We start from the raw sequence: 25,510 nt of genomic DNA, 5'->3' as shown, positions 1-25,510 counted from the left end.
CACTTCCACTCGCTGGAAATTGGGGAATGTGAGGCTGGGAGTCTGAGGATGGAAACAGCCCCAAGAGAGAAGGAAGTTGTGGGTGCTTTTAAATTATTCTTAATGCTCCCAGATAAGGATATCTGTTGATCTCCAAGCATTATCTACATTTTGAGAGCAGGATAGGTAAGAGATTTAACTGTTTGACAGTGCTCTTTAACAAACTGCTCTGATGTTTTCACTAACACCTTCCATCACTGAAATTATGACGGTGCTTAACAAGGAGCAAGGAAACCAGAAGATAAAAGAAATCTAACATTAAATGCAGAAACAGTCGTCCTCACCTTTCTCCACTATCAATTTATTTCACTATCATTTATTTCAGACTCTCTGCCTTTCTCCCCAAGTCCCCTTCTCATTCCAGGAGCAGAAGGGGTAGAAACCACCTTCTGGTTTCTAAGGCATCTAAACTGCACAAAACCCAGGTGAGGACCATGGCCCTGAAAGCCAAAACAGATCCTGTGGGATCTCCTGAAATCAGCCTTGGAGAGATACAGAGAAAATTCCATGGGTAAAGAATGGAAACTGTGAGACTGAGGGAGAAAAGCCCCAAGAGACAAGAAACAGTGGTTTAGCTGAAAGAGAAGGGTGAGATGTCACCTTTCCCAGAAAAACCCGCTCATTCCAGCATGTGCAAAAGCCCAGTGACAAAAGGATGCCACTGCCAAAACTTTCTGCATCACAGTTACAAGAAGGGGGAAAAAATGAGTCATCACTGGGAGGCAAAGCTCCAAAACACAAACCCAAACTCTCAGAAATGCCTAAATAAACCAAAAGGTGGGAGAAGTCAGCATTTTTAGGAATTCCTTCAGGCGTTCCAGCTCGGTGACCTTGTGTCCTGACAAGCAGACGAGTGCTGTGCTCACTGTGAACCTGCTCCCAGGCAGCCTGGGCTCTCTCTCTCTCTGGGAATGAACCTCCTGCCCAAATGAGGCGTCACAAACTCATCTCTGAGAACATTCCCACCCCCAGCATTCCACAGGCAAGCTGCACATGGAGCACAGCAGCTGCTGTGCAGCAGCTTCAGGCAGGTTTTTAATGTCAGGTTTGCTCCTTTGAAAATCATTTTCACCTCCTCTTAGTCAATAGTCTTGGGGTAAATTCATCCAACCTGGAGAAATGGATTTTCCTCTCAAGTCACATCAAAATCCAATCCTGGATTATGGTTTTCCACAGAAGAAAAGGGAAAAGGGAGAGAAGGCAAGGGGAGAGAAAGAAGGCAGGGATGGAGGAAGAAACAGAGGAAGGAAGGAAGGAAAAGGCAGGGATGGAGGAAGGAAGGAAGGAAAAGGCAGGGATGGAGGAAGGAAGGAAGGAAAAGGCAGGGATGGAGGAAGGAAGGAAAAGGCAGGGATGGAGGAAGGAAGGAAGGAAGGCAGGGATGGAGGAAGGAAGGAAGGCAGGGATGGAGGAAGGAAGGAAGGAAGGCAGGGATGGAGGAAGGAAGGAAGGCAGGGATGGAGGAAGGAAGGGAGGCAGGGATGGAGGAAGGAAGGGAGGCAGGGAGGCAGGCAGGAAGGAAGGCAGGCAGGAAGGAAGGCAGGCAGGAAGGAAGGCAGGCAGGAAGGAAGGCAGGCAGGAAGGAAGGCAGGCAGGAAGGCAGGAAGGAAGGCAGGAAGGCAGGAAGGAAGGCAGGAAGGAAGGCAGGAAGGAAGGCAGGAAGGCAGGAAGGCAGGAAGGCAGGAAGGCAGGAAGGCAGGAAGGCAGGAAGGCAGGAAGGCAGGAAGGCAGGAAGGCAGGAAGGAAGGAAGGAAGGAAGGAAGGAAGGAAGGAAGGAAGGAAGGAAGGAAGGAAGGAAGGAAGGAAGGAAGGAAGGAAGGAAGGAAGGAAGGAAGGAAGGAAGGAAGGAAGGAAGGAAGGAAGGAAGGAAGGAAGGAAGGAAGGAAGGAAGGAAGGAAGGAAGGAAGGAAGGAAGGAAGGAAGGAAGGAAGTCTTTCACCTGAGAGAGGGCACCTCCCTATGAATCCCACCACACCACTGTCCTGGTTTGCTCTTTTTCTCCACAACAGCTACTTCAGGGTTCCAGGGGTTTTTATTTTTCACACCTGGCTCATGCACTGGGTAACAGAGAGGATGGATTAAACATGGAAATAAACTGGTCTGAGCTTGAGAGGAGCATCAGACTTGCATCAAGCTGAGCTGCCACACATGACCATCCTCCTACCAGACATGATTTTCTCCTCTGTCCTTCCACAAGGGACTCACTAAAGGCAGAAGGAACCAGGCAAGGCAAAGAAGTCTTTCCATCCAACTTCCAGGAACCCACAGGAACAAGCTATTCTTTCAGGTCACTCCAAAACCAGATAAATTCTCTTTTTTCCAAGAAAACCAGTGGGCATTTCCCCCTCAATGTGCCACCTCCTTGCTGCTGTGAGAGATCAAATTAACTCTGGCTGGGGGTCTGTGAAGTTCCAGCTGCAGGGCCATTATCTGTGCCCTGCTCTTATTCACCCTGCAGCCCTGGCTCACCCTGCCCAGTTACTGCAAACCCTAAACACAGCCCTGGCCTTTCTGCAAGAGCCAAAAAAAGGTGGCCAGGACTGGAAACAGAGCAGCAGACAATGGCCCACAGCCCAACGAGGTCTGAGCTCAGTGAATCCCAAAATAAACCTGCTCCAAGGCTTGGGACACCTGTTCCCAGCTGGATTTGGAGCTGTTGTTGTGCAGCCACTCTCTCCTGCTGGATGAGCCAACAGGTGGAAGTTTAACTGTTCCTCCCTCTGAGATGGATTCCAGCCTGGCAGGTTTGGGGCCGGGCAGGTTTGGGGCCGGGCAGGTTTGGGGCCTGGCAGGTTTGGGGCCTGGCAGGTTTGGGGCCTGGCAGGTTTGGGAGCTGGCAGGTTTGGGGCCGGGCAGGTTTGGGAGCTGGCAGGTTTGGGGCCTGGCAGGTTTGGGGCCTGGCAGGTTTGGGAGCTGGCAGGTTTGGGGCCTGGCAGGTTTGGGAGCTGGCAGGTTTGGGAGCTGGCAGGTTTGGGAGCTGGCAGGTTTGGGAGCTGGCAGGTTTGGGGCCGGGCAGGTTTGGGGCCGGGCAGGTTTGGGGCCGGGCAGGTTTGGGGCCTGGCAGGTTTGGGGCCTGGCAGGTTTGGGGCCTGGCAGGTTTGGGGCCTGGCAGGTTTGGGGCCGGGCAGGTTTGGGGCCGGGCAGGTTTGGGGCCGGGCAGGTTTGGGAGCTGGCAGGTTTGGGGCCGGGCAGGTTTGGGGCCTGGCAGGTTTGGGGCCTGGCAGGTTTGGGGCCGGGCAGGTTTGGGGCCGGGCAGGTTTGGGGCCGGGCAGGTTTGGGAGCTGGCAGGTTTGGGGCCGGGCAGGTTTGGGGCCTGGCAGGTTTGGGGCCGGGCAGGTTTGGGGCCGGGCAGGTTTGGGGCCGGGCAGGTTTGGGGCCGGGCAGGTTTGCAGTTGGATAAACCACGCACACAGACACACAGACACACAGACACACAGACACACAGACACACAGACACACAGACACACAGACACACAGACACACAGACAGACACACAGACACACAGACACACCTCGCAGGCAGAGCAGAGAACCCTCAGCATCACACTCATCCCAGCAGCCTCAACAGCTGCTATTTCATTTCTTGCCCCTCCCAAAACACAGATTTGTTTCTCCAGGCCTCTCACTTACCTCTCCCATAGCCCGTCCCTCCAGAGCCAGCGCTTGGAAATCGTGATTCAGTTCATCCATGGAACGCACCTATCCAGAGAGGGGAGAAAAGGCCATGAGGAAATGCTTTTCTTTGCTGCTATTTTTATTATAATCACAGTTTAGAGCCATTTTTCTGCTCCAGACTGAGAGCCTGTAACAAGGTTATGCAGCTCCAGAGGATGACTTACCTTTAACACTCCCAGCAGTTACAACATTATATACTTTCATTATTTTACACACACATGTATTATTACACACAGATTTATTTCTGTGTGTTAGATTTATACATGCACAGGAAAGGAACAACCAGCAATTACTTTTAAGACACACAAAGCCTTAACACAAGTGTTTCTGCTCATATTTCACAGTGGTTTCAGGTGAGGGACTCAAGGCATGAGGAGCCAGCATCATTTCAGGTGGGAATCAAGGAAAATCTCCTGTATAAACCTGGCAAATTTACATTCAGGTTACACTGACACAAAGCAGAAAAACCAACACTTTGATTTGATGAAAACTGAGTCATTTGGAACAGAAAAATAAAGCATAAACTTGAAACTATTGGATAAATAAACTGACAGAAGCACAGAATGGATCCACAAGGATGATCCAAGTCCAGCTCCTGTTCCTGCACAGACTCCCCAACAATCCCACCCTGAGCATCCTGGGCTGGAATATCCACAGGGATCACTGATCCAGCTCCTGAACCCCCCAACAATCCCATCCTGGGCTGGAATATCCACAGGGATCACTGATCCAGCTCCTGAACCCCCAACAATCCCATCCTGAGCTGGAATATCCACAGGGATCACTGATCCAGCTCAGTGACCCCCCAACAATCCCATCCTGGGCTGGAATATCCACAGGGATCACTGATCCAGCTCCTAAACCCCCAACAATCCCATCCTGAGCTGGAATATCCACAGGGATCACTGATCCAGCTCCTAAACCCCCAACAATCCCATCCTGGGCTGGAATATCCACAGGGATCACTGATCCAGCTCAGTGACCCCCCAACAATCCCATCCTGGGCTGGAATATCCACAGGGATCACTGATCCAGCTCCTGAACCCCCAACAATCCCATCCTGAGCTGGAATATCCACAGGGATCACTGATCCAGCTCCTGAACCCCCAACAATCCCATCCTGGGCTGGAATATCCACAGGGATCACTGATCCAGCTCCTAAACCCCCAACAATCCCATCCTGAGCTGGAATATCCACAGGGATCACTGATCCAGCTCCTGGACCCAGCAAGCCCAGCCTGGCATCCCTGGAGCTCTGGCAGCCTCGGGGCCGTGCCCATTCCCTGGGCAGCCTGGGCAGTGCCCAGCACCCTCTGGGGGAAGAGCCTTGCCCTGAGCTCCAGCCTGAGCTGCCCTGGCCCAGCTCCAGCCGTGCCCTGGCTGCTGTCCCTGGCCCAGAGCAGGGATCAGTGCCTGCCATGGACTGGAAATGTTGTAACTGCAGAAAAATCCTTCTCCTGCTTCTCATTCTCAAATCTCAGCTGCTGAGCAGAGAGGAGGAAGCAAATTCAAAAAGAAACCCCCAGAGTCCAACTCTGGACTCGAGGCCAAAGCCCAGCAGCTGAGCCACGTGCTGGGACTGGAGCACTGCCCTCCCCTGCCCCAGTCCAGGGTCCCAGCAGCCACCAACACCCTGCACAGCAGCACAAACTCCCCTCCTACTCAGTGTTTACACACTCCCTGCAGCCCAGAGGGCTGAGGCACCTCTCTGCTCAGCAGGGAGGAGTTTATTAAGCTTTTAAAAAGGAGTTTATGAAGTTTTTAAATGAGTAATGCCCACACTGATCCAGGTTCCTTGCAGCATGCTGCAGGTTTACACACAGGTTTAGTCCTGGCTCTGCACAGAGCCCTGCCAGGCTGAGCAAGGAGCTCAGCAATACCTGCTGGGTGAGTTACAGACAAAAAAATCCCAAAAATTGTTCAGATGCCCACCAGTGACCAGCACTGGAATGTTACACCACCCTCAGTGACCTTAACCATGACTTCTGATACTGCAGCACCACTTCCAGCAGGACCAAGACCTTGGGATTATGTTTTATTTCTATTCTAAGATAATATTCTGTAGGTCTCATCTATGACAATATTCTGGAAATTTCAACTAAGACAATATTCTGAAAATCTCACCTAAGAGAATATTCTGGAGATCTCATCTAAGAATCAGACAGAAGAAAGCACCACATTAACCTCTAGAAATCCCCTCCAGTCTAAATTCTTCTATTCTGTGGCCATCACACTTTGCAGAAGATAAGTGGTATATTAGTGAATTATTTATTAGTTATTTACATTATTTGCAAATCCTCAGGGGTCACTCACTCACTCAGAATCCCAGTTTAAAAATCAGGTTTAAAATCTCTTGTTACTGTACCTCAGTTACTTTCAGTTCTGCCTCAGCCTTGCCACCTTTTGCAGTGACATTTGTCACATGGGCCACCGACACCAAGTGAAACCCTTCCCCAAACTGCAGCCACAGGGGCTCCCCTCCCCTGCCAGCTCCACCCCTGCTCTGCAGCTGCCACAGCTCAGCTGCCTGGTGCCACAGAAACGTCACTGGGACCAAACTCTTCTGTGGAGCACTTCGAGCTGAACTCATGGAAAGCGCTGCAACCTCCAGATGTGCCAAACCACAAAAGCTGGCAGAGAGCAAATTATTGTTTCCATCAGACATCTGAGGAATGGAGAAGTTGCACAGAGAGATTCAGAAGGTGATGTGAACTCACAGCTGCTGAAGTGATGTCCCAGCAAACCACAGAAGCCACACAAAGGCTGCTCAGTGTGCCCAGCAGCTTCCCCAAAACAAACCAACTATCTCCCAGGGCTGGGTGCTGAGCTGGGGGAACCTCAAAACAAAGCTGCTCAAAGATCCAATCACTACATTCCCAGCAAAATCCAAAAGGATATTAAGAGATATTTTTACTTGGTTTGGTCAACATGGAATGGTTTGGGTAGGAAGGGACATTAAAGCCCATCCAGTGCCACCCCTGCCATGGCAGGGACACCTTCCACTGTCCCAGGTTGCTCCAAGCCCTGTCCAGCCTGGCCTTGGGCACTGCCAGGGGCAGCCACAGCTGCTCTGGGAATTCTGCCCCAGCCCCTCCCTACCCTGCCAGGGAATAATTTCTCCCATACATTGAATTTAAACCTATTCTCTGTCACTTTGAAGCCATGTCCCCCTGCCACCCCAGGTTTGTGCCAATAGTCCCTTCTCCATTTTTCTCCGCAGGCACTGGAAAGCCACAATGAGATCACCCCAAACCTTCTCTTTTCCAGGCTGAACAACCCCAGTTCTCAGCCTCTCCTCAGAGCAGAGGTGCTCCAGCCCTGCTGATGACTTGGTGGCTCCCAGACAATGCCACAGAACAAACAGGCTGTCCCCATCCCCTCCCCAGTATCCCTTACCCCAGCCATGATGAAAAGTAGAAAATAAAAATTGCCTTCTCTATCAGCTACCAGATGTGAGGAAACGAAGAAATTATTCATTCACAGATATTTCACATCCCTTATCATCTCTCTTTCAAGAATCTTAACAAATATGGATAAAAGCATTTTCTAAATCAGGTCTTTGTGCCTGATTTTGGCCACTCTGCACTCAAAGTGTCCATAAACAGCAATTCTCCAGCTCTTTCATTCACACACTTTCTTTCCCTTCATTGATCATTAGATCTATTTATTTGATTTTCAAAGACTGCACCCAAAGGATCCTTTTCCCATTTCTCAGTGCCTGTAATGTTCAACAGCAACACATTTTCACCTCACTGCACACAAATATCACAGGGCTCCTTCAAGAGCAAAGTGTCTGAAAGAGCAGAACACAAAGGCAAAGCCATGACTACCAACACCTCTGCATTCCATCAGTCAGGGATTCCTCTGGAATGGCCATCAAACAATAGAGTTGATCTTCCACCTCATCAGGATCTGTTCTTGTTCTGATCCCTGAGCTCTGAGGAGCACAGAGCAGAGCCAGGCTGGTGTAAACACAAGAAACAAGGAGGTCCACAGAGACAGAACTTCTCTCCAGATGAACATTGATGCTGATGAGATTTGATTACCAGAAAATGTGGCTCACCACTGAAGCAGAGATTTGAAAGAAATCCAGAAGACAACGCCAGGATCAATCGGCTGCACGAGGCAGCAACGCCCTGACACCTGAAGCTGATGTGACATCCTGGGAGGGAGAGGTGAGCTCCACACACTTCAGGAATCAGGAATCACACAAGGAGAGGGCAGCTGGAGTCCCAATCCCTTGGGAAGTGATCCAAGCAAACCTGAGTCCCTCTGCTCTCAGCCAGCAGCACCCCAAGGCTGCTGCAGGCAGGCTGTGCCTCTGGGAGGGGATGCAGAGTGCACATCCCCACAGGAGCTGCTGCCCTCCTGGGGATGAGGGAACCCCTCCCTTCTGCTCACACACCCCATGGAACCCCACTTCACGAAATGAGGGCTCTGGACACGAGCACCACGTTCTGGAAGGAGTTCAGTGCACAAGAACATCCCTCCCCTCACCATGAACGTGTGGATGCACTCAGGAGTTATGGAAATCTCATTCACGAAGGATTTCCACACACTAACACAGGAATGTGTGTCACTGTAACACACTCCAGCTCCAGCCACTCCACTGACTCAGAAACCCTTCCCTGCCTGCCCCGTGGGAGCACACATCCCAAAGTGGGATTCACCACCAGCCACACTGAGAAACTGGAGCAAAACCAGGGGATCACTGCACCTCCTGAGGCTGGGGGGAACTCAGCCCCTGCTCCGCACCAGTTCCACCTCTCTGCTGAAAAACATGGGGCAAAGCAAGACACAGCTGGATTCCCAGTGCACACCCAACAGGCACAGCTGGATTCCCACTGCACACCCAACAGACACAGCTGGATTCCCAGTGCACACCCAACAGACACAGCTGGATTCCTCACTGCACATCCCTGAGGCACAGCTGGATTCCTCACTGCAGATTCCTCTCTGTCAAACCTCCAAACCTCATTCATTCTCCCAGATCACTGAGGGCTCCAGGACCATGGAGTCCCAGCTGTGCCCAATGCCCACCTTGTCCCCAGCCCAGAGCACTCAGTGCCACAATCTGAGCCCTTCCTTGGGCACCCCCAGGGCTGGGCACTGCAAACCTCCCTGGGCAGCCCCTGCCAAGGCCTGAGCCCCCTTTCCATGGGGAAATTCCTGCAGTGCCCACCCTGAGCCTGCCCTGGCCCAGCCTGAGGCCGTTCCCTCTGCTCCTGTCCCTGTTCCCCCCGGCTGTGCCCTCCTGGCAGGAGCTGTGCAGAGCCACAAGGGCCCCCTAAGCCTCCTTTGCTCCAGGCTGAGCCCCTGCCCAGCTCCCTCAGCCCCTCCTGGGGCTCCAGACCCTTCCCTGGACACTCTCCAGCCCCTCAGGGTCTCTCCTGTCACGAGGTGCCCCAGCAGTGGCAGCACAGGGACAGTCACTGCCCTGCTCCTGATGGTCACCCTGCTGCTGCTGACACACCCGGGTCCGTGTTCAGACTGTCACCAGCACCCCCAGGGCCTTTCCCAGCTTCCCAGGCTCTGTCCCAGCCTGGAGCTGCTGGGGGCTGTGGTGACCCACGGGCAGGACCCTGCATCTCACCATGCTCCCAACCCCCTTGGCCTTGCACAGGTGCTCCAGGGGCCTTGCACAACTCCAACAGCAGACACCCAATCCTGCACCAGGAGGACAAAAAGCATGAAATGCTTCCAGCTCTCCTGTACTGCACAGTGCAACAGCCCAAACCCATTTGTCCCATGGTCAATGGCCACTTCACACCTCACATACTGCAGAGGAGCCTCTCAGCAGCTCTGAACCAAACACATCCACGGGGATTTTCCAGCCCTCAAGCAGCTCATTCATGTCAGGCAGCCACCTCACACAGGACAACTGCACTTTCTTTCCTTTTAAATACGATTAGACAGCCTCAGCATCGCAAAACTCAGTGACAACAACTCAGAGCAAATGTTTTCCTTGTCCCAAAGCTACCCAGACACCAGCCCCTGTCCATGTCTGGAACATTTCAGAATGGATGGAGCTGCACCAGACAGGCACCAAGCACAATTCCAGCAGCTGGGGATGCTCTGTGTGCTTGACCTGCTGCTCACCCAGCACCCCACAAACCCAGGCAGACACTTTTCCCCATCTCCAAGCCCCTTGCACACACCCCATCACAGATTTAAGTTCTCCAAGTTATCTCGTGCAGAAGAGCAAAGACTGAGATGCTCATCACAGACATCACCAAAGATCCACAGGTCTGAACAGCCTGGAGAGAGTGGAGGAACACAGGGACAGGGACTGAGCCCCTCCTGCTCCAGCTCTGCACCCCAAACAGGCCTGGGGTCCCCTGGGGTAAAACACTGCAACACAGCAAAGGGGTCATAAAGATCTTGCAGGGCTGGAGCCCCTCTGGAGCCAGGCTGGGAGAGCTGGGGGTGCTCCCCTGGAGAGGAGAAGGCTCCAGGGAGAGCTCAGAGCCCTTGCAGGGCCTGAAGGGGCTCCAGGAGAGCTGCAGAGGGACTGGGGCCAAGGATGGAGGGACAGGAGGCAGGGAATGGCTGCCAGTGGCAGAGGGCAGGGCTGGATGGGATCTTGGCAATTGGGAATTGTTCCCTGGCAGGGTGGGCAGGGGCTGGGCTGGAATTGCCAGAGCAGCTGGGGCTGCCCCTGGAGCCCTGGCAGTGCCCAAGGCCAGGCTGGGCATTGGGGCTGGCAGCACCTGGCACAGTGGGAGGTGGCCCTGGGCTGCAATGAGCTGGCATTGAAGATCCCTTCCCACCCAAACCACTCTGGCATTCCCATTCCTCAATCCAGGATGGAAACCAGCACCAAAAACCATTGCAGCAAATGGAGAAAGGAAAGGAAAGAATGATTTCCTGCATGGTTCCAGGTGCCCCCAGTGCCATTTGCCACAGGGGTTTGTAGCCTGGCAAGGCCTGGTTGGAGAGGTTTGGGCTCTGCCGGGTGCCCAGAGCAGCTGTGGCTGCCCCTGGAGCCCTGGCAGTGCCCAAGGCCAGGCTGGGCATTGGGGCTGGCAGCACCTGGCACAGTGGGAGGTGGCCCTGCCATGGCAGGGGTTGGATGGGATGAGCCTCAAGGTCCCTTCTGAACCAAACCCCCTGAGATGCCATGAAAGCACAGAATGCCAGGATCCCAACCCTGCAGCAGCCCCAGAGCCAGGAGCCAGGGCACTGCTGGGGCTGCAAACTGCAGCTCATTGGAGCCCAGCAAAGGCAGGCCCCGGGGAATGGCACTTGTCAAAAGGGATTCTGCACTCAGGTCAATTAACAGCAGCCAGGGCCCCAAACTGTCCTTCTGATTACTAAACACCGAGCTGAAGACCCAACAAATTAGCATGAAAACAACAGGGAATTTACCTTGCAGATTTCCAGGACTGTATTTTTTATTCTAGAATAATCCAAGGGGGGTTTTCATGCCCTGAGAGCGACCAGCAAAGCATGGGAATTGTAATTTTGGGTAAATATTAATGTCAACAGTGTGTGTTAATACTGCACCTTATATTAAGCAAATATGGTTGCTAAAATGACCTTTACATACAAATTCCAAGTGCAGGGCTGTATCACATTTCAGGTATCCCAGGGGATTGTACACCAGTTTTTATATATTAAGGAATCCTCATTTATGTAGAATTTACATTCACCTGGGCAGACAGGCAGCCAAACTATCCAAGGCTAAATTTCACTCTCAACCCCAAAGGATTCTTTTTCTTTCTCCTTATCCAAGAGATGTTTCACAGGAAGCAAAAGGCAAGTGGAATTAAACAAAGAAATAAAACAATCTGGCATACAAGAGGGAAAGAAAACCCAGAAAACTAATTAGAAATTTCTTTGGAGAAAAAGAATCTAAAAAATATTTGCTAAGAAATATTTGAGCTAAGAAATATTCTAGTGATGATCTAAAGTGTCTCTAGAAGTGCACTGTGAAGCTGGATTTATGATTTTTTATTTTAATGTTGAACATTAAACAGAGTAAATACCTGTATTTACTGGGGATGGCAGTGACTGAAGAGGGTTTATATGATCTGTTTCTATTTTGCAAAGCAAACCTCTGCCAGCCCCAGCTCTCCAGGTTCCCATTCCCACCCCCTGCTCCTCACCTGGCCCCATTCCCTGCTCCCATCCTCCCTCGGCCCAGGATCCACCTCCCCTCCCTCAACTGGAACATTTGTTCCCCCAGTTCCTCTCCTGGCCAGGAACTCCTGAAGCTGGAACATGCAAATGGATCATTTCAGTCTTCCTTTGATCTGCACTCAATTACAGGGCCCAGTGCTGCCCTCAGCCCTGCAAACCAACCCCAGGGAATCCCACAGACCCTTCCACGAGGAATTCTGGCCTCAGCCCTGCAAACCAACCCCAGGGAATCCCACAGACCCTTCCACGAGGAATTCTGGCCTCAGCCCTGCAAACCAACCCCAGGGAATCCCACAGACCCTTCCACGAGGAATTCTGGCCTCAGCCCTGCAAACCAACCCCAGGGAATCCCACAGACCCTTCCACGAGGAATTCTGGCCTCAGCTCCTCTCTGCCACCCTGGCAAACAAAGGCCTGGCCAGGGATGGGTGCTGGGACCACAAATGGTGGGAAGGACTCTCCTGCTGCTGCCTGAGCTCCTGCAGGGCCTGAGGAGCCTCCCAGGATTTCAGCTCTGCTGGGGGATCTCTCTTGTTCTGCTCCTCCACTGCTGCAGAGAAATGTGGGGAATTGTGTCATTGTTGTATTTCTCTGCAGAGACAAATGTCCTGATTTCTCAGCTCTAAGATCCCACAATTCCAGACTCATTTGGGCTGGAAAGGACCTTAAAGCCCCTCTCATTCCACCCCTGCCATGGGCAGGAACTCCTCCCACTGTCCCAGGCTGCTCCAATCTCTTTCCAACCTGCAAGATCCAACAGCATTTGTTTTGTTTGTGAGAAAACAAGATGAGATCCCAAGTTCTCCCTATTTGTACATGCCAGGTGCTTACCCAGAGCACCTTCAGAGTGTGATTATTGCTTGGATATTTATTTTTAACTCCTGTGCACTCTGCAAGTGGGAATGTAGTATTTCCATCCATTTAGCCTCTATATTTTAAGTCTTGCTCAATTTGCAATTAAAAAAAAAAAAACAACAAAAAACTCCAACCAAACACTTCTTTAGTAAAACATCCCTCAAAAAAAAAAAAAAAAAGGCAACATTACTACAAGAACACCAGAACTGAGACAGGAAGAACAAAAATCATCAAAACCAAGAAACATCCTTAGAACGGAGAGGAGAAAACCAAAACCAAGAAACATCCTTAGAACGGAGAGGAGAAAACCAAAACCAAGAAACATCCTTAGAATGGAGAGGAGGAAACCAAAACCAAGAAACATCCTTAGAATGGAGAGGAGGAAACCAAAACCAAGAAACATCCTTAGAATGGAGAGGAGAAAACCAAAACCAAGAAACATCCTTAGAATGGAGAGGAGAAAACCAAAACCAAGAAACATCCTTAGAATGGAGAGGAGGAAACCAAAACCAAGAAACATCCTTAGAACGGAGAGGAGAAAACCAAAAGCTACAGCTGAATACTTTGATTTATATACCCACGATTGTTAAAACTCTTGAAATGAACTAAAGGTTTACAAATTACAGATGGAAACAAATCCTCCTTCAGCTGGGGGAGGCTGCTTGAGTTTGAACAGCTCACAGAGGAGGTTATTTCAAAAAAATGCCAGATTTGAGTGCAGTCAGACAATTTATAGCATCCAGGAGAGGGGAAATGCATTCCCCAGCTGACAGCAAGGAAAGCATCACAAACTCCTCAACAGGTCTGCACTGACAACCAGAGGCAGGGTTAAAATACCTTGTTCCATCAACTGATTACTGCCCTATTTTTAGCCTTCTCCCATAACAATAGTGGGTAAAGAAAGAATGTGAAGTCACAAGTATTAGACAGGATTAGGTGGTTTAACTACTATTTTTGTAGTAAAGGATTCATGGTTAGAATTGCTACTACCATTAGCACTGGAAGCAAAAAGCCATTGAAATTGCAGATTGGCTAATGCCTTCCCTGGCACGGGGCCAGGCTGATTAATGATTCAGGGGCCAGAAATAACTGCAGCAAAGGCAGCCTTGCAGAGGGGCTCTCCTTCCTTAGCTAATTATGTTTTTCCTCCCATTTTATCCACCCAGGGAAGCGCTTCATTAATGTGGAATTTAGGTTACCCTGCCATGTCTCAGGCACATATTGGGGTGCAGGATTCAAAAATACTGGATTAGGAAAGAAACAACCTTAGTTTTGTCCTGCTGGAGCTGGCAATCCCTTGGGAAAACCATCTTCTGCACCCCAGGGATGTGCCTGGAGCCATGGGTCTGTGCAAGAGCTTGGGGCCGTGCTAAGATCTGACCTTGGGGGGCTTCTCCTTTTACCCCCAGCCCCACTCTGACCTTCCCAGGTTTAAATTCAGAGGGAAAAAGATGTGGAGAAGGGATGCAGCAGTGTTTAACTGCACCTCTGTCAGAAGAGATGAGAGTGGCCTCACACCACCCTGACAGGGACTCACTGAGGTTTAGCAACAGTCGAGTTTCAGCCCAGAATGAAAGTCTGAACAGGGCAAGAAGCAAAGCCAGATGTTCCCAATAAAAACAACTGCCCTGGAACAGAAGTTACCCCTAACAAAGGCAGGAGTAACAGGAGAGCTGAGAGCAGCTCCTTGCCGGGAGGGAGCAGCATCACATGGCAGCAGCACAAAGGAGTGTTTGTTCAGCCTGACATCAGCACTCAGGGAAAGCAGCCTGGAAATCATCCCTGATACACCTAAGAGGGAGGGAGCTCTCTGAGCCAGGCAGGCCAGAGACAATGCCCTGCAACAGCTCTTCGTGGAGATTTCTGATCAGCAGCTGGAATTTGTGGCAGTTCACAGGCGGCTGGGGATGGATTGGGGTGGCTGGGGAGGGACTGTGGGGCTCAGACCCACTGTAAAGGTTCACCCATCTGCAAAAATGCTCCCAGGATCACAACCTGCTCTGCAGAAGCACAAGGAGGTCACAGCAACTCAGCAAACCACAAATGAGCTGCTAAGGGGAGAGCAAAGTTGGGGAGAGGGGAGGAGAAAACAAGCAGGACAAGTTCTGTAATAAACCTCTTTTCAAAGCACACTCATACAAGATACCCACTGAAATACCTGAAGTCTCCTGCAAGCACTGAATTTGCAAATTCAGTAATGTGAAAGTGGTTTTGCTCCTCCTGAGTGAGCACCATGACAAGGAAGCAGAGCAGAACAGCAACAACCACAGAGAAATCCCAACACCAGCACACACTTGGGCAAGCCCAGCTGGACAATCTTATCTGTAGCTGCCCATCAGGAACAGTAAAATCCATGGATTTGGAAGAAGCAGAGTCTCAGAGTATCTTTCTGAATGTTTCAGAGTGTTTTCTCTCCCCTGCATACCACAAGGATTTTCCAACCTGAAATATCCAACTAAGCCAATCTACTCATGCCCCTTCTACCTCAGGAGAAATTTTCAGGGAGCAACACAAAGCAGAAAATCAAATTAAATGTTCCAGTTCCCCTCCCAAGCTACCCCTCCACTATGGAGAAATCTCTGTGAAACAGATCAGCCAAACCAGACATTTCATTTCAGCAAGGAATTGTGTTTCAAATTACCTGGGTATCAAATTAGCACAGCCCTTTCAGTGTCAGGGAAAGGAAAGCCCTGAGCACTTCACTGGGACACAAGGAAGTTCCCATGAAAACTCAACAGGTTTAATGAAACAGAGGGCAGAAACCACCTTCAAGGGCTGAGCCACAGGTGCTGTCACATGGTTTGTGTGACAAGGGACTCACTCCATGCTGTCAACCCCAGTACAGACAACACATCCCATTATGTGGAGCACATATCCACAGGCACATCAGAAATCATGGAATGTTTGGTTGGAAGAGACCTCAAATCCCAGCTCATTCCACCCCTGCCATGGGCAGGGACACCTTCCACTGTCCCAGGTTGCTCCAACCTGGCCTTGGACACAGCCAGGGATGGGGCAAAATCTCTGTCCTAAGCGTAAAGCATCACTTAGCCAGGATTTCCCTTTGGAAGAACAAAGAACACCAGGGCTGCCTTCGCTTCCAGGACCTTTTTAGAGGCTCTTGCCACGAATTTCAGACAAGCTCTGGCCACGGTGCCTGCCAGCAGCACCCAGCATTGGCAAACATGCTCAGATCCAGCTGCTCCCAGGGCAGGAAGGAGCCTGGTTGGAGGAGCTGTGCCCCACGAGGGCAGAATTACCAGAATTACCTCCTGCCTCCGCTTGGATCCAGCTCCCAGTGAAGAACTCACATGGTCACACTGCCAAAAGGCAAAACTGAGCAGAAAGCCCAGTCCCAGCCCTGTTGTGCTGACTATTCTTCACCAACTCCATGTGAAAAATTCCCCACATTCAACAAGACCATCCCTGCAGAGTTCTATTGTCTCCAATTATTAATTAAACATGCTCTGAGAGAAAGCAAATGCCTAAAATCATTTGCTTCTACCAAGCAACTCCCACACTACCCGAGTGCAATTCCAGTGACTGCAATTCCAGAGGGACACACCACAGAACTCTCCCTTCACTCCAGTTCAGGCACACACACACACACACACACACCAGCCACAGGAGACCCCAGCCAAGAAAACCCAGCCAATTTTCCTGAAAACCTGCTCAGTGTTGATAACTTGTCCCAGCTGAATATCCCGAGTGTCTTTGCACTGCCCCCAGGAGCAGCAGAGGCTGTTTGGGTTTGGGAGGAGATCTGTGCAACCTTTCATAACCAAGGCAGACCCAAGCCAGGCCATTCCTCACCTGGAGCCATCCTGTGCCTCCCTACGTGATGTCCTGATCCCTGCCCGTGGTTTTGCAGGATAAACAGCCCACAAACAAACACTCTCCTGCAGCCAGGGTAACACTGCCCAACACCAACCAGGCAGCAGACAGCCCAAACCTGCTCACTCCAATATTAAAATTACTGGGGACCCTGAACCTCAGCCTCCCCCTGCTGCTTTCTGTGGATAAAAAGAGAAAAAACTGCAGGTCAGTGTCTTCCATAGAAGTTTGGTGATTAAGGATCTGGAGCTGCAAACAGCTGAGATTTTGCTCGAGAGACCAAGTTAGGAAATCAAAAGGCTGACCCCAGCATCACTTCAGTGTCTGCAGGGACAAAGAAGACAATATCAGCTTTTTGTGTGGATGGTGAAGCTTTGACACCTACATTTGTGAAATGACAGGGGCATCTTTAATTGTTTCATTTTATATAAAAACCTGGCCCCAAACACACCTTCCAGAGAAGGGGAAAATGCAACAGGAAAAAAAAGTTTCTAAGCAAAACACAAACAGACACAGCATTTTCCTGCTGCTCACAAGGAGAGCACACCACAGGAAGGAGCTTCTGTCCTCCCTTCCTTGGGAGGAACTTTTCCTTGAGCCATCCCTGCTAAAGCCACTCTCAGCCCAATTCCCAGAGCTTCCAGGAGGAACAGCACAATGAAACCCATGGGAAGGAAGTCAGGGGACTGCAGCTCAGGTGTGACTCAGAGCACTCCTGGCTGTTTAATGCCACCATGAAATGTCATCATTGGTAAAAGCCACTGCAGTGTTATCACCAACAGACACACGTCTGTCTACACATGCAACAAAAAGAATCTGGGATTCAACAATTAAAATCCTTCTACCTTTAATCACGACCTCCCAAGCTCTAGGCAGACATTAACCTATATTAGCCTATAATTATTTTTTTTCTGACTTCCCATTATCTTTTAGCTACTGAGTTTCCTAACCAGTCTTCAAGGCTGGGCCCTCACTAAACCATCTCTGAAAGTCTAAAATGAAAAGTACAGCAATAAAAGTGCATCCATAAGAAAGAGAGTCAGGAGACATCCCTAATGATTCCCTACCTCCCTGCATGTCCCAGCACTTCCTGCCACTTCTGTTCTTGCAGGCCAAATTCAATTCTACCCCAGCTAAACCCAAACTGAATTAAATCATTCTGCATGCATAAGATTAGTCCGTGCTCCAAGGAATTTATAATTTAAGCAGCAGATGTGGAGGTGGCCAAGAAGTCAAGAAGAATGGCAGTGCTAGGATTACACATATCCTGCATTCTGCTTCCCAGGAGCAAAACCCTGAGGCAAGCAGAGAACCATGGAAAAAGAGGGATGGAGCAGCAAACTCTGATAAAAGTGCCCATCAATCACTGGAGCACCAATATCAAACAAGACTGAGGAGAACAGGGTTAGTGCCCCACCTCAGAGCTGACCTGGAAGAAATTAGACACAAAGATTGCTTGGAGATGAGCACTGAATGCAAAAACACTGGAACTACAGCTGTACCCCATTTATCAGAGTGTAAAAGCAGCAGGAAGCAGAGCAGATGAAAACCCCAACGTTAATTCTGGCCTGGTGGGTATTTCCTGAGCCTCAGCTCACAGAACTCACAGGGGAAACTGAGAGCATCACACAGAATCATCTGTGAGCTCCATCCTCTGTCCACACAACCTTCTCACCACTGCCCACTCTCACAACAGAAACTGGATTTGAAAAGTTCATTTAAACTAGCATAAGTTAATGAGCTTTCCTTTCATTAAGTGGTTATTTATTAGGATCATTCCATTCCCCAAGTTACTGAAGAAAATCAAGCTGAGCAACACTTCTGCTGACAACAGGACAAGCCTCTGAAAGAGGCAGGATTCTGTTGTTTGAGTGAAAGTTTAAGTCTTTCCATTATTAAATAAATAAAAGTTCGAATACCAGCAGAGTTTTTAATGACTGCGAGCTTGGAGTGCCCTGTCCCCACCCCCCTTATCTCCAGAGAGTTTTGTTGTCTTTGCTTTCAGGGATTTGCAGTAAAAGGAGGATGAAAGTGTGAGCTGGAGGAAAAGAGGATTGAGAATTTATGACATCATTTTAATTCATGAAGTCATCTTGCCACAAAATGCCCAAACAATAGCAGGCCCTGCCCAGGCATCTCCACCCCAAGACTCCGTGGCTGCTTTGATTTGAAAAACCTACAAGTTCACAGGAAGAAATTCTTGCTTATGGTTTCCTTCAGAACTTAAAACATTAAGATCTCTGGCACTGATGTCTCTTGAAGAAAGTTTTACAGTTAGTGACTGAAAACTTGGAAAATAAACAGAAAAATTACATCTGTTTCAATGAAGTTATTTCTTCTGAATTGATACCCAAATACTACATTTCTCCATAAGGGAATAACAACAATATTTTTCTAGCTCTTTACCTCATATTGCAGTATTTTATGTGATTTTTCTTCCAGAACAAATTAACAGGGCACTTGGGTTTATTTCTTTGTTGATGTACACACTGCCTTCGGTGAGGCTGCAAAATTCCCTGCAATGTTTGCTTTTAAATGCTCTGGTTGGCAACACATCCCCTGGGGAGGCACAGCAGAGGAGCCAGGGCTTGGCCGCTTAGATTCCAGAAACTGGAGGCAGGAGATGTTCACAAAGGTTGCAAAAGCTTTGTGTCTGCTGCCCTGGCAATATTTGTGGGGATCATTCTGCTTTAAAATGTGCTTACACTTGGGTTCTGCTGCCTCGGAGAGGAAGCACTCGTGTGTCTTTGATGAGTGAGCTACAGGTCACAGACAGAGTGGAGTGAGTCAGCCACTCATTTAACTGCAGCACGAGTGACAATGCAACTGCTGAAAGGACTTCTAGTAAACAGCACCAGCACACAGCCTGGCCCACCACCCCTCTAGAGACTGAGTGGCCCTAAGGAGGTCCTAAAACCACTGCTTGATGACACTCTTAAAGCTGCTCTTCTCAGTTCAGCTACACTCCTCATCACCACCCTCCTCTGTACATGATAACCATAAAAACCCAACCCCTAAGCAAAGAAACCCAGTCAAACATACCACCAGCAACTTCCACTCCTGTGTTTTCCAATATTGGGAATGGTAAAAGCCCAACCTACATGCATTGGCAGTTTTGTAATACCATTACATAAGAATTATTTAACTACAGCAACAGATTTGAAAAGCAGCAGCAGCAGCAGTCACGGCTATGCTGGTTCACACATCAGAAAAAAAAAATCAATAAAGGGAGTGATGAATTTTGTAAACATGCATTCAACTGTGACAGGGAGTGGATTGGGATTTGGGATTTCAACATCCTCAAGAGCAAGAAACCTTTCAACTCAGAGCTACCAGGGCACCGCCACCCTGAAAAGAGAAAACAAACAGCACCACTGTGGCCACTCCACCAGAACCAGCTCCAGCTTTAGAAGAGCACCATGAAAAGCATCTCTGAGAAGGCTGCAGGCTGAGTTGGGAAAGCTGGGAGTGGTTTTCTACCTGATGCTCTGCATGGATGTTGTCCCCGGTGGGCCAGCGGTGTTTGCTGTTGTTGTAGCCGCCGCCGCCGCTGCCTCCTCCCCCGAGCTGCTCCCCGTGCTGCCTCTGGAAGAAATAATCCACCATGGCGTCGTCCTGGGAGCGCCCCGCCACTCCTATGGATCCGGGCACGGGGCTGGAGTGTGTCCCTGCTGCAAGGGCCTGGTTTGCAGCTGGCTGTGGCTGAGCCTGCGAGCCTGTGCCAGATGTCAGTACCACAGGCATGGTGGGGTTGGCTGTGTCTTGAGCGTGCTGCTTCAGGTGGGGGCTGAACGAGTCCTGCCACAGAACTGCTTTTCTCTTCAAAACGCACGCTACGCTCATTCCACCAACACCTGCAGGGGCACATGGGGGAAAGAGAGGGGAAAGAGACATGAAATCCTCCCAGCTGCAGCTTTGAGCATTAAATAACACACCCATCTTGTGACTGGCAGGGGAACATCGCTGTGGCAAAAGTGACTCCTCCAACACTCACTCACTCCGTGAACCCAGCAGCTAGAACAGCACCGAAAATGCACAGATCCCACTGAAAATGCACAGAAATCCCACTGAAAACCCACAGAGATCCCACCAGAAATCCACAGATCCCACTGAAAACACACAGGTTTTCCCGCCCGAAAACCCACGGGGATCCCAACGAAAACCCACGGGGATCCCAACGAAAACCCACGGGGATCCCGCCCAAAAACCCACGGGGATCCCAACGAAAACCCACGGGGATCCCGCCGAAAACCCACGGGGATCCCAACGAAAACCCACGGGGATCCCAACGAAAACCCACAGGGATCCCAACGAAAACCCACAGGGAACCCGCCCAAAAACCCACGCAGATCCCGCCCAAAAACCCACGGGGATCCCAACGAAAACCCACGGGGATCCCAACGAAAACCCACGGGGATCCCAACGAAAACCCACGGGGATCCCACTTTCTGCGCAGCACGGGCTTAGCGGGAGGCACAGGATGCCCACGGAGCAGCAGCACAATGGCAATTTCTGCCAGGGACAAGACATGACTGGAAAACTGCGGGGAAAAGCCCCCCAAAAACCCATGGAAGGCAGTGACACCAGAACCTGCTGTGTCCATTTACACCAGGCAAAAAGGGCCTGGTCCCCCATCCATATAACACTCAAGGCCCCCTGTATCCTAAAGTATTCCCTCAGTCATGCAAAGCAGCAAAGCAACAGTTTGGTTTGGTTTTGGTTTGGTTTTTGTTTTTCAATGCAAACTTAAAATCCCGGATTTCTGCTCGTACAGCTCACGGAGCCCAAACACCGCGTGTGCCCTCCCTGCTAACTCAGGAGTGTGCTCAGGAGGCAGTAAAACCCATGGACATGCTTTATGCAATTCCCTAGAGAAAGAACAGCAAACCTGGGATCTCAGCAGAACTTTCCAGAGCAGGCACAGCCAGCACTGCTGGTCCTGCTGTGGATGGCACTGGGGGAAATTTGGAAAACTCCAAAAGACTTTCAGTGCCCAGAGCACTGACCACCCCAGTAAAATACCCCAATAAATTAAATAACTCAAATGTTTTACATGCATCCAAATGATCTGTGACCAGGACAAAAACCTGCACATTAAGCTGACAGCAACTCACTAACTTCCTTTTCCCCAAATATTTTGATAACATTCCAGCAGCACAAAACCACAGAAGTTTGTTTGTTATTTTAAGGCAGGACTATCAGAGCAATAAAGACACTACAGGTGTGAACAGCAAAGCGTTTTCCCCCCATTATGTAATGCTCACACAACAAGCCAAATTCATTTTTAAAGGCATGGGATAGTCTGAAATAATCTTCATTTAAAAGATCAACAGTTTATCACCTGAGGTATCCAAATGCAGCCCCACAGAGCTCTGAGGATGAAACTGGGGTGGTGGAGCCCTGAGAAGCTCCTGGCAGAGCAGCCCCAGGATGTTCCACTGCTGTACCTTGGTGGCTGCAGAGCTTGGCCCTGCTCCTGCCAGCGCCTCCGAGGGCCTGAAAGGCAGCTCTGTTCCCTCCCTGCTCCTCGTAGTAGCCCTGAACAACACTCTACTACAAACTACTTCCAAGAACAATTTACTAATGGTGGGGAGACCAAAATAAAAAATCTGAGTCCTATCTTTGATCCAACTTTGTCAGGTTTGCCCCACGAGTCGAGCATGGGGTTAATGCTGAGAGGAAAATGACTCTGAAAACTGCAGAGATCAGGTTGTTTTAATTGCACCTCCAACATAATTCGGTGCTGCACACACACAGCCCCCAGGGCCACTCTGCAGGGCTTTTTATACACTCACAACTTAAATACCAGGGACATCCAACAGGACTCACTCCTCCAGCTTTCAAAGAGTCTGGAAATCACCACCTTCCCCACATACTTGAAAAAACACTGAAAACACGATATGACTAAACCTTGACTGATTTTGAGACTACAATTCAGTTTAATGGCATTTTCCTCTTAACTTCCCTTTAGCAAACAATATCAAAATCCGTCAGTAACATCACATGAAGCACTCAAGCTCCTCCATGCAAAAAGAACGAAAAAATTAAGTAATTAATGGTAAGAAATTCATTTATCATCAAACTGAGGTGGGTATTAGCTGCAGCAATGAAATCTGAGCCGCCCCTTGAAAGGAAGTTACAAGTTATCTCAGGGCAGACTGTAAAAAAAAAAAACAAACAAAGGAAGACACTATGAATCCCCACCAAAAAATTCCCAGTATCTATAGATTGTGACAAGCCCATTTCCAGTGAGAAACAAGGTACAAAGTTGCACTGCCACAGTCTTTGCTCCTTCAAAAGGCTGCAGCCACTAATTAATTTCTGAGTTAACAAAGGTGTTATAAAAATCAAGAGGGTCCAGAAAATCTCAGTCAATGGATTAAGGAGAGGCTGCTCCCAGGCGCTTCCTCTCTGGGCTGCTCCAAACACGAGCGGAAAACTTGGCAAAGGCGACATTTTGCAAGGGAGCAAAGGGGAAGGGAGCATTGTGGGTAGTTCAAGTTTAGTTCCAAGCCGTGTTTTTATGGGAATGCCGCGATCGAGGCAGCAGCGGGACAGCTGAATCCTGTCATTCAAAGCTCCCGGAGCGCCGGGAACACGGGCAGTCACCTACACAGGCACTGCAAAGCCGCAGCTGCTCGGGGCCTCCAGAGCCTCTCGCACTCCCGAACTCTTCCTGAACACAGAGGATCAACTTTTCCCAGGTGAAACCCCGGCTTTGCAAACAAAGGCTTCCACGCTGCTCCACCGCGCTCAGGGCAGGCGGCTCTGCTCTTCCCTGCGTGAAAACGCGGTGGGGAAACGAGCTGCTCCGTGTTGTCACCGCAGGCAGAACACTGCAGATTATGGGACGTTCCACAAACAACAAAAAACTTCGGAGGAATCTCCCTGCGAGTTTGAAGTACCGCTGGTGACAACACTGAATAAAGGAGCTTTAATCCACACAGAGCCCGGCTCCACAGCCAGATCCTCCCGGCTCTGGTTCCCTATTACCCTCAAAATCACAGATTATTGCAAAATTAACACGATGTAAAACGATCGTTCCAAAAAAGTTCAACCCCAAAGCGGAGGAGTTTGGGTTGGGTGGGTTTTTTTTGGAAAGTTCCACTGGAAATGAAAGCAGAGCCATTGTTTGAGAGCTGTGTGGCCTAGCAGAACTTTTAACGTTATCCCTGTGTTTTCGTGAAAACCTGGGGAGCCGCAGCACTGAATTCCTGACCCATCGGATTCCCAAAACCAGCACTGAAACACAAAAGGACCCACGGTCCCCCTTTCCCCCACCTCCATCCCTCTTAATAAAGGAAATTCCTTACTCATGATCTGCCTAATAAAATCTCTGCTCCGAACAAAGTTATTAAACATTGACCAAAGCAAACAACAACAATAACAACAACAAAAAAAACCAGAGCATTTCTCAGGTTGGCCCGAGAGGCTCTTAAAATTCCAACTTTGCAGCTCACAAGGGCCGAGGCTGTCGTTATGTGAGCACGAGATAAAAACAAGGGGGGAGAAAAACCCCACACAAACACAAAACCCCCAGGGTCACCCAGCACATCGGAAAGGATTGTCTGCTTTTTCCCTCCCTCCCTCTGCCAGCCCCGACCCTCTCCCCTTCCAGGGACCCCCAGAGCCGCCGAAACCCCCCCAAAATCGGGGGGGAAGGAACCCAACCACCCCCGGAGCCCTGGGGGCAACAAAGCGGGGCCTCGGCCGGAGCGACAGAGCCTCCCAGGATTGAAGGCCCGGGACAAGGGGGAGCCCCCGCCGGGATCAAACCCGTCCAGGAGCAAGGGCAGACCCTCCCCAGGAGAAGGGGGAGCCCCACAGACCGAGGGGCAGCCCCCGGCGGGCCGGGCCCGGGCCAAGGCGGCTGAGGGCTGGGATGGGCCCGCGCCCCCCCAACAATAACCCCCGTCCCCGTTACCGGAGCGCCCGCGGGGCCGCGCTCGGGGCCCGGGGGTCCCCCCGCGCCCCCTCCCCGCTAACAATGGGCCCAGGCCGCGGCCCCGACAGGGAGCCGGGCGGGAGCGCCGGCGCAGCGCCCCCGCCGCCGCTCGCCTTCGGGGCGGCCTGGGGCCTCTCCTCCCGCTCCCCCCGCCAATATGCGCCCACCGGCGGGTCCGCGGGGGTCCGCGGCGCGGCGGGGCCGGCCCCGGGCCGGTACTCACGGGCGGAGCGCTCGGATGCAGACGGATGCCGGGCCCCCCCCGGCCGCTCGCCGCTGCCTCTCCCCGGCCGCTCACTCCGACAACATGGCGGCGCGGCGGGGCCGCGGCCGCGCTGCACCACGGGAAAGCGAGGCCGCTCCAGCGCCGCCGGGACGGGGCGGGAGGGACCGGGAAGGGCCGGGACGGGACGGATCGGATCGGGATGGACCGGACCGAACCGAACCCGAGCCGGCCGGGACGTGCCCGGGCTGTGCCCCGACCCTGCCACACTGCCCAGGCTGGGGTCAGCCCGCAGCGCCCTCCCAGCGTGGCCCCTGCCCGGCCGGGGTGCGGGCACAGCCCCGCCTTCAGCCCCGCGCTGCCGCTGGCACCGCCACCGGCGCTCACCGGGCTGGCGGGGATGTGGCTGAGCGCCCCCAGCCTGGGCTCCCTGATTTCCCCCCTACTCCGGGCATCCTGAACGCTCTGCACCCCGCTGCCTGGACATCCTGGAGCCCCCGAGTCCCCCCTGGACATCCCACATCCCCCGAGTCCCCCGAGTCCCCCGAGCCCCCCTAGCCTGAGCACCCCGACCCCCCCAGCCTTGTCACTCCCAGCTTGTGCACAGAGAGCCCCTCCAAGCCGGGACACCCTGAGCCCCCCCGGCTGGGCAACCTGGACACCCCAAGCCTCCCAGCCTGTGCACCCTGAGCCCCCCAAGCCTGGGCACACCGATCCCCCCCAGCCTTTGCACTCCCAGCTGGTGCACACCGAGCCCCCCCAGCCTTGGCACTCCCAGCTGGTGCACACCGAGCCCCC

At 51.3% G+C, this 25,510-nt stretch overlaps 1 protein-coding gene across 6 annotated transcripts in view; it reads right to left on the bottom strand.

Moving 5' to 3' along the window:
- Window positions 1-24,804, bottom strand: part of PUM1 (pumilio RNA binding family member 1) — a 96,297-nt gene extending 71,493 nt beyond the window's left edge. For all 6 annotated transcript variants that reach the window (XM_066565027.1, XM_066565030.1, XM_066565028.1 and 3 more), the window contains exons 1-3: window positions 24,713-24,804; window positions 20,025-20,398; window positions 3,669-3,737 (exon numbers count right to left, since the gene is read on the bottom strand). In XM_066565027.1, coding sequence (XP_066421124.1) covers window positions 3,669-3,737; window positions 20,025-20,387 — 432 coding nt within the window. In that variant the 5' untranslated portion in view covers window positions 20,388-20,398; window positions 24,713-24,804. The remainder of the gene's footprint in view (window positions 1-3,668; window positions 3,738-20,024; window positions 20,399-24,712) is intronic.
- Window positions 24,805-25,510: the final 706 nt, after the last annotated feature.

This window comes from Molothrus aeneus, chromosome 23 (assembly GCF_037042795.1).
Source record: "Molothrus aeneus isolate 106 chromosome 23, BPBGC_Maene_1.0, whole genome shotgun sequence".
NCBI lineage: Eukaryota > Metazoa > Chordata > Aves > Passeriformes > Icteridae > Molothrus > Molothrus aeneus.
This window is presented reverse-complemented; position numbering and strand designations above follow the sequence as displayed.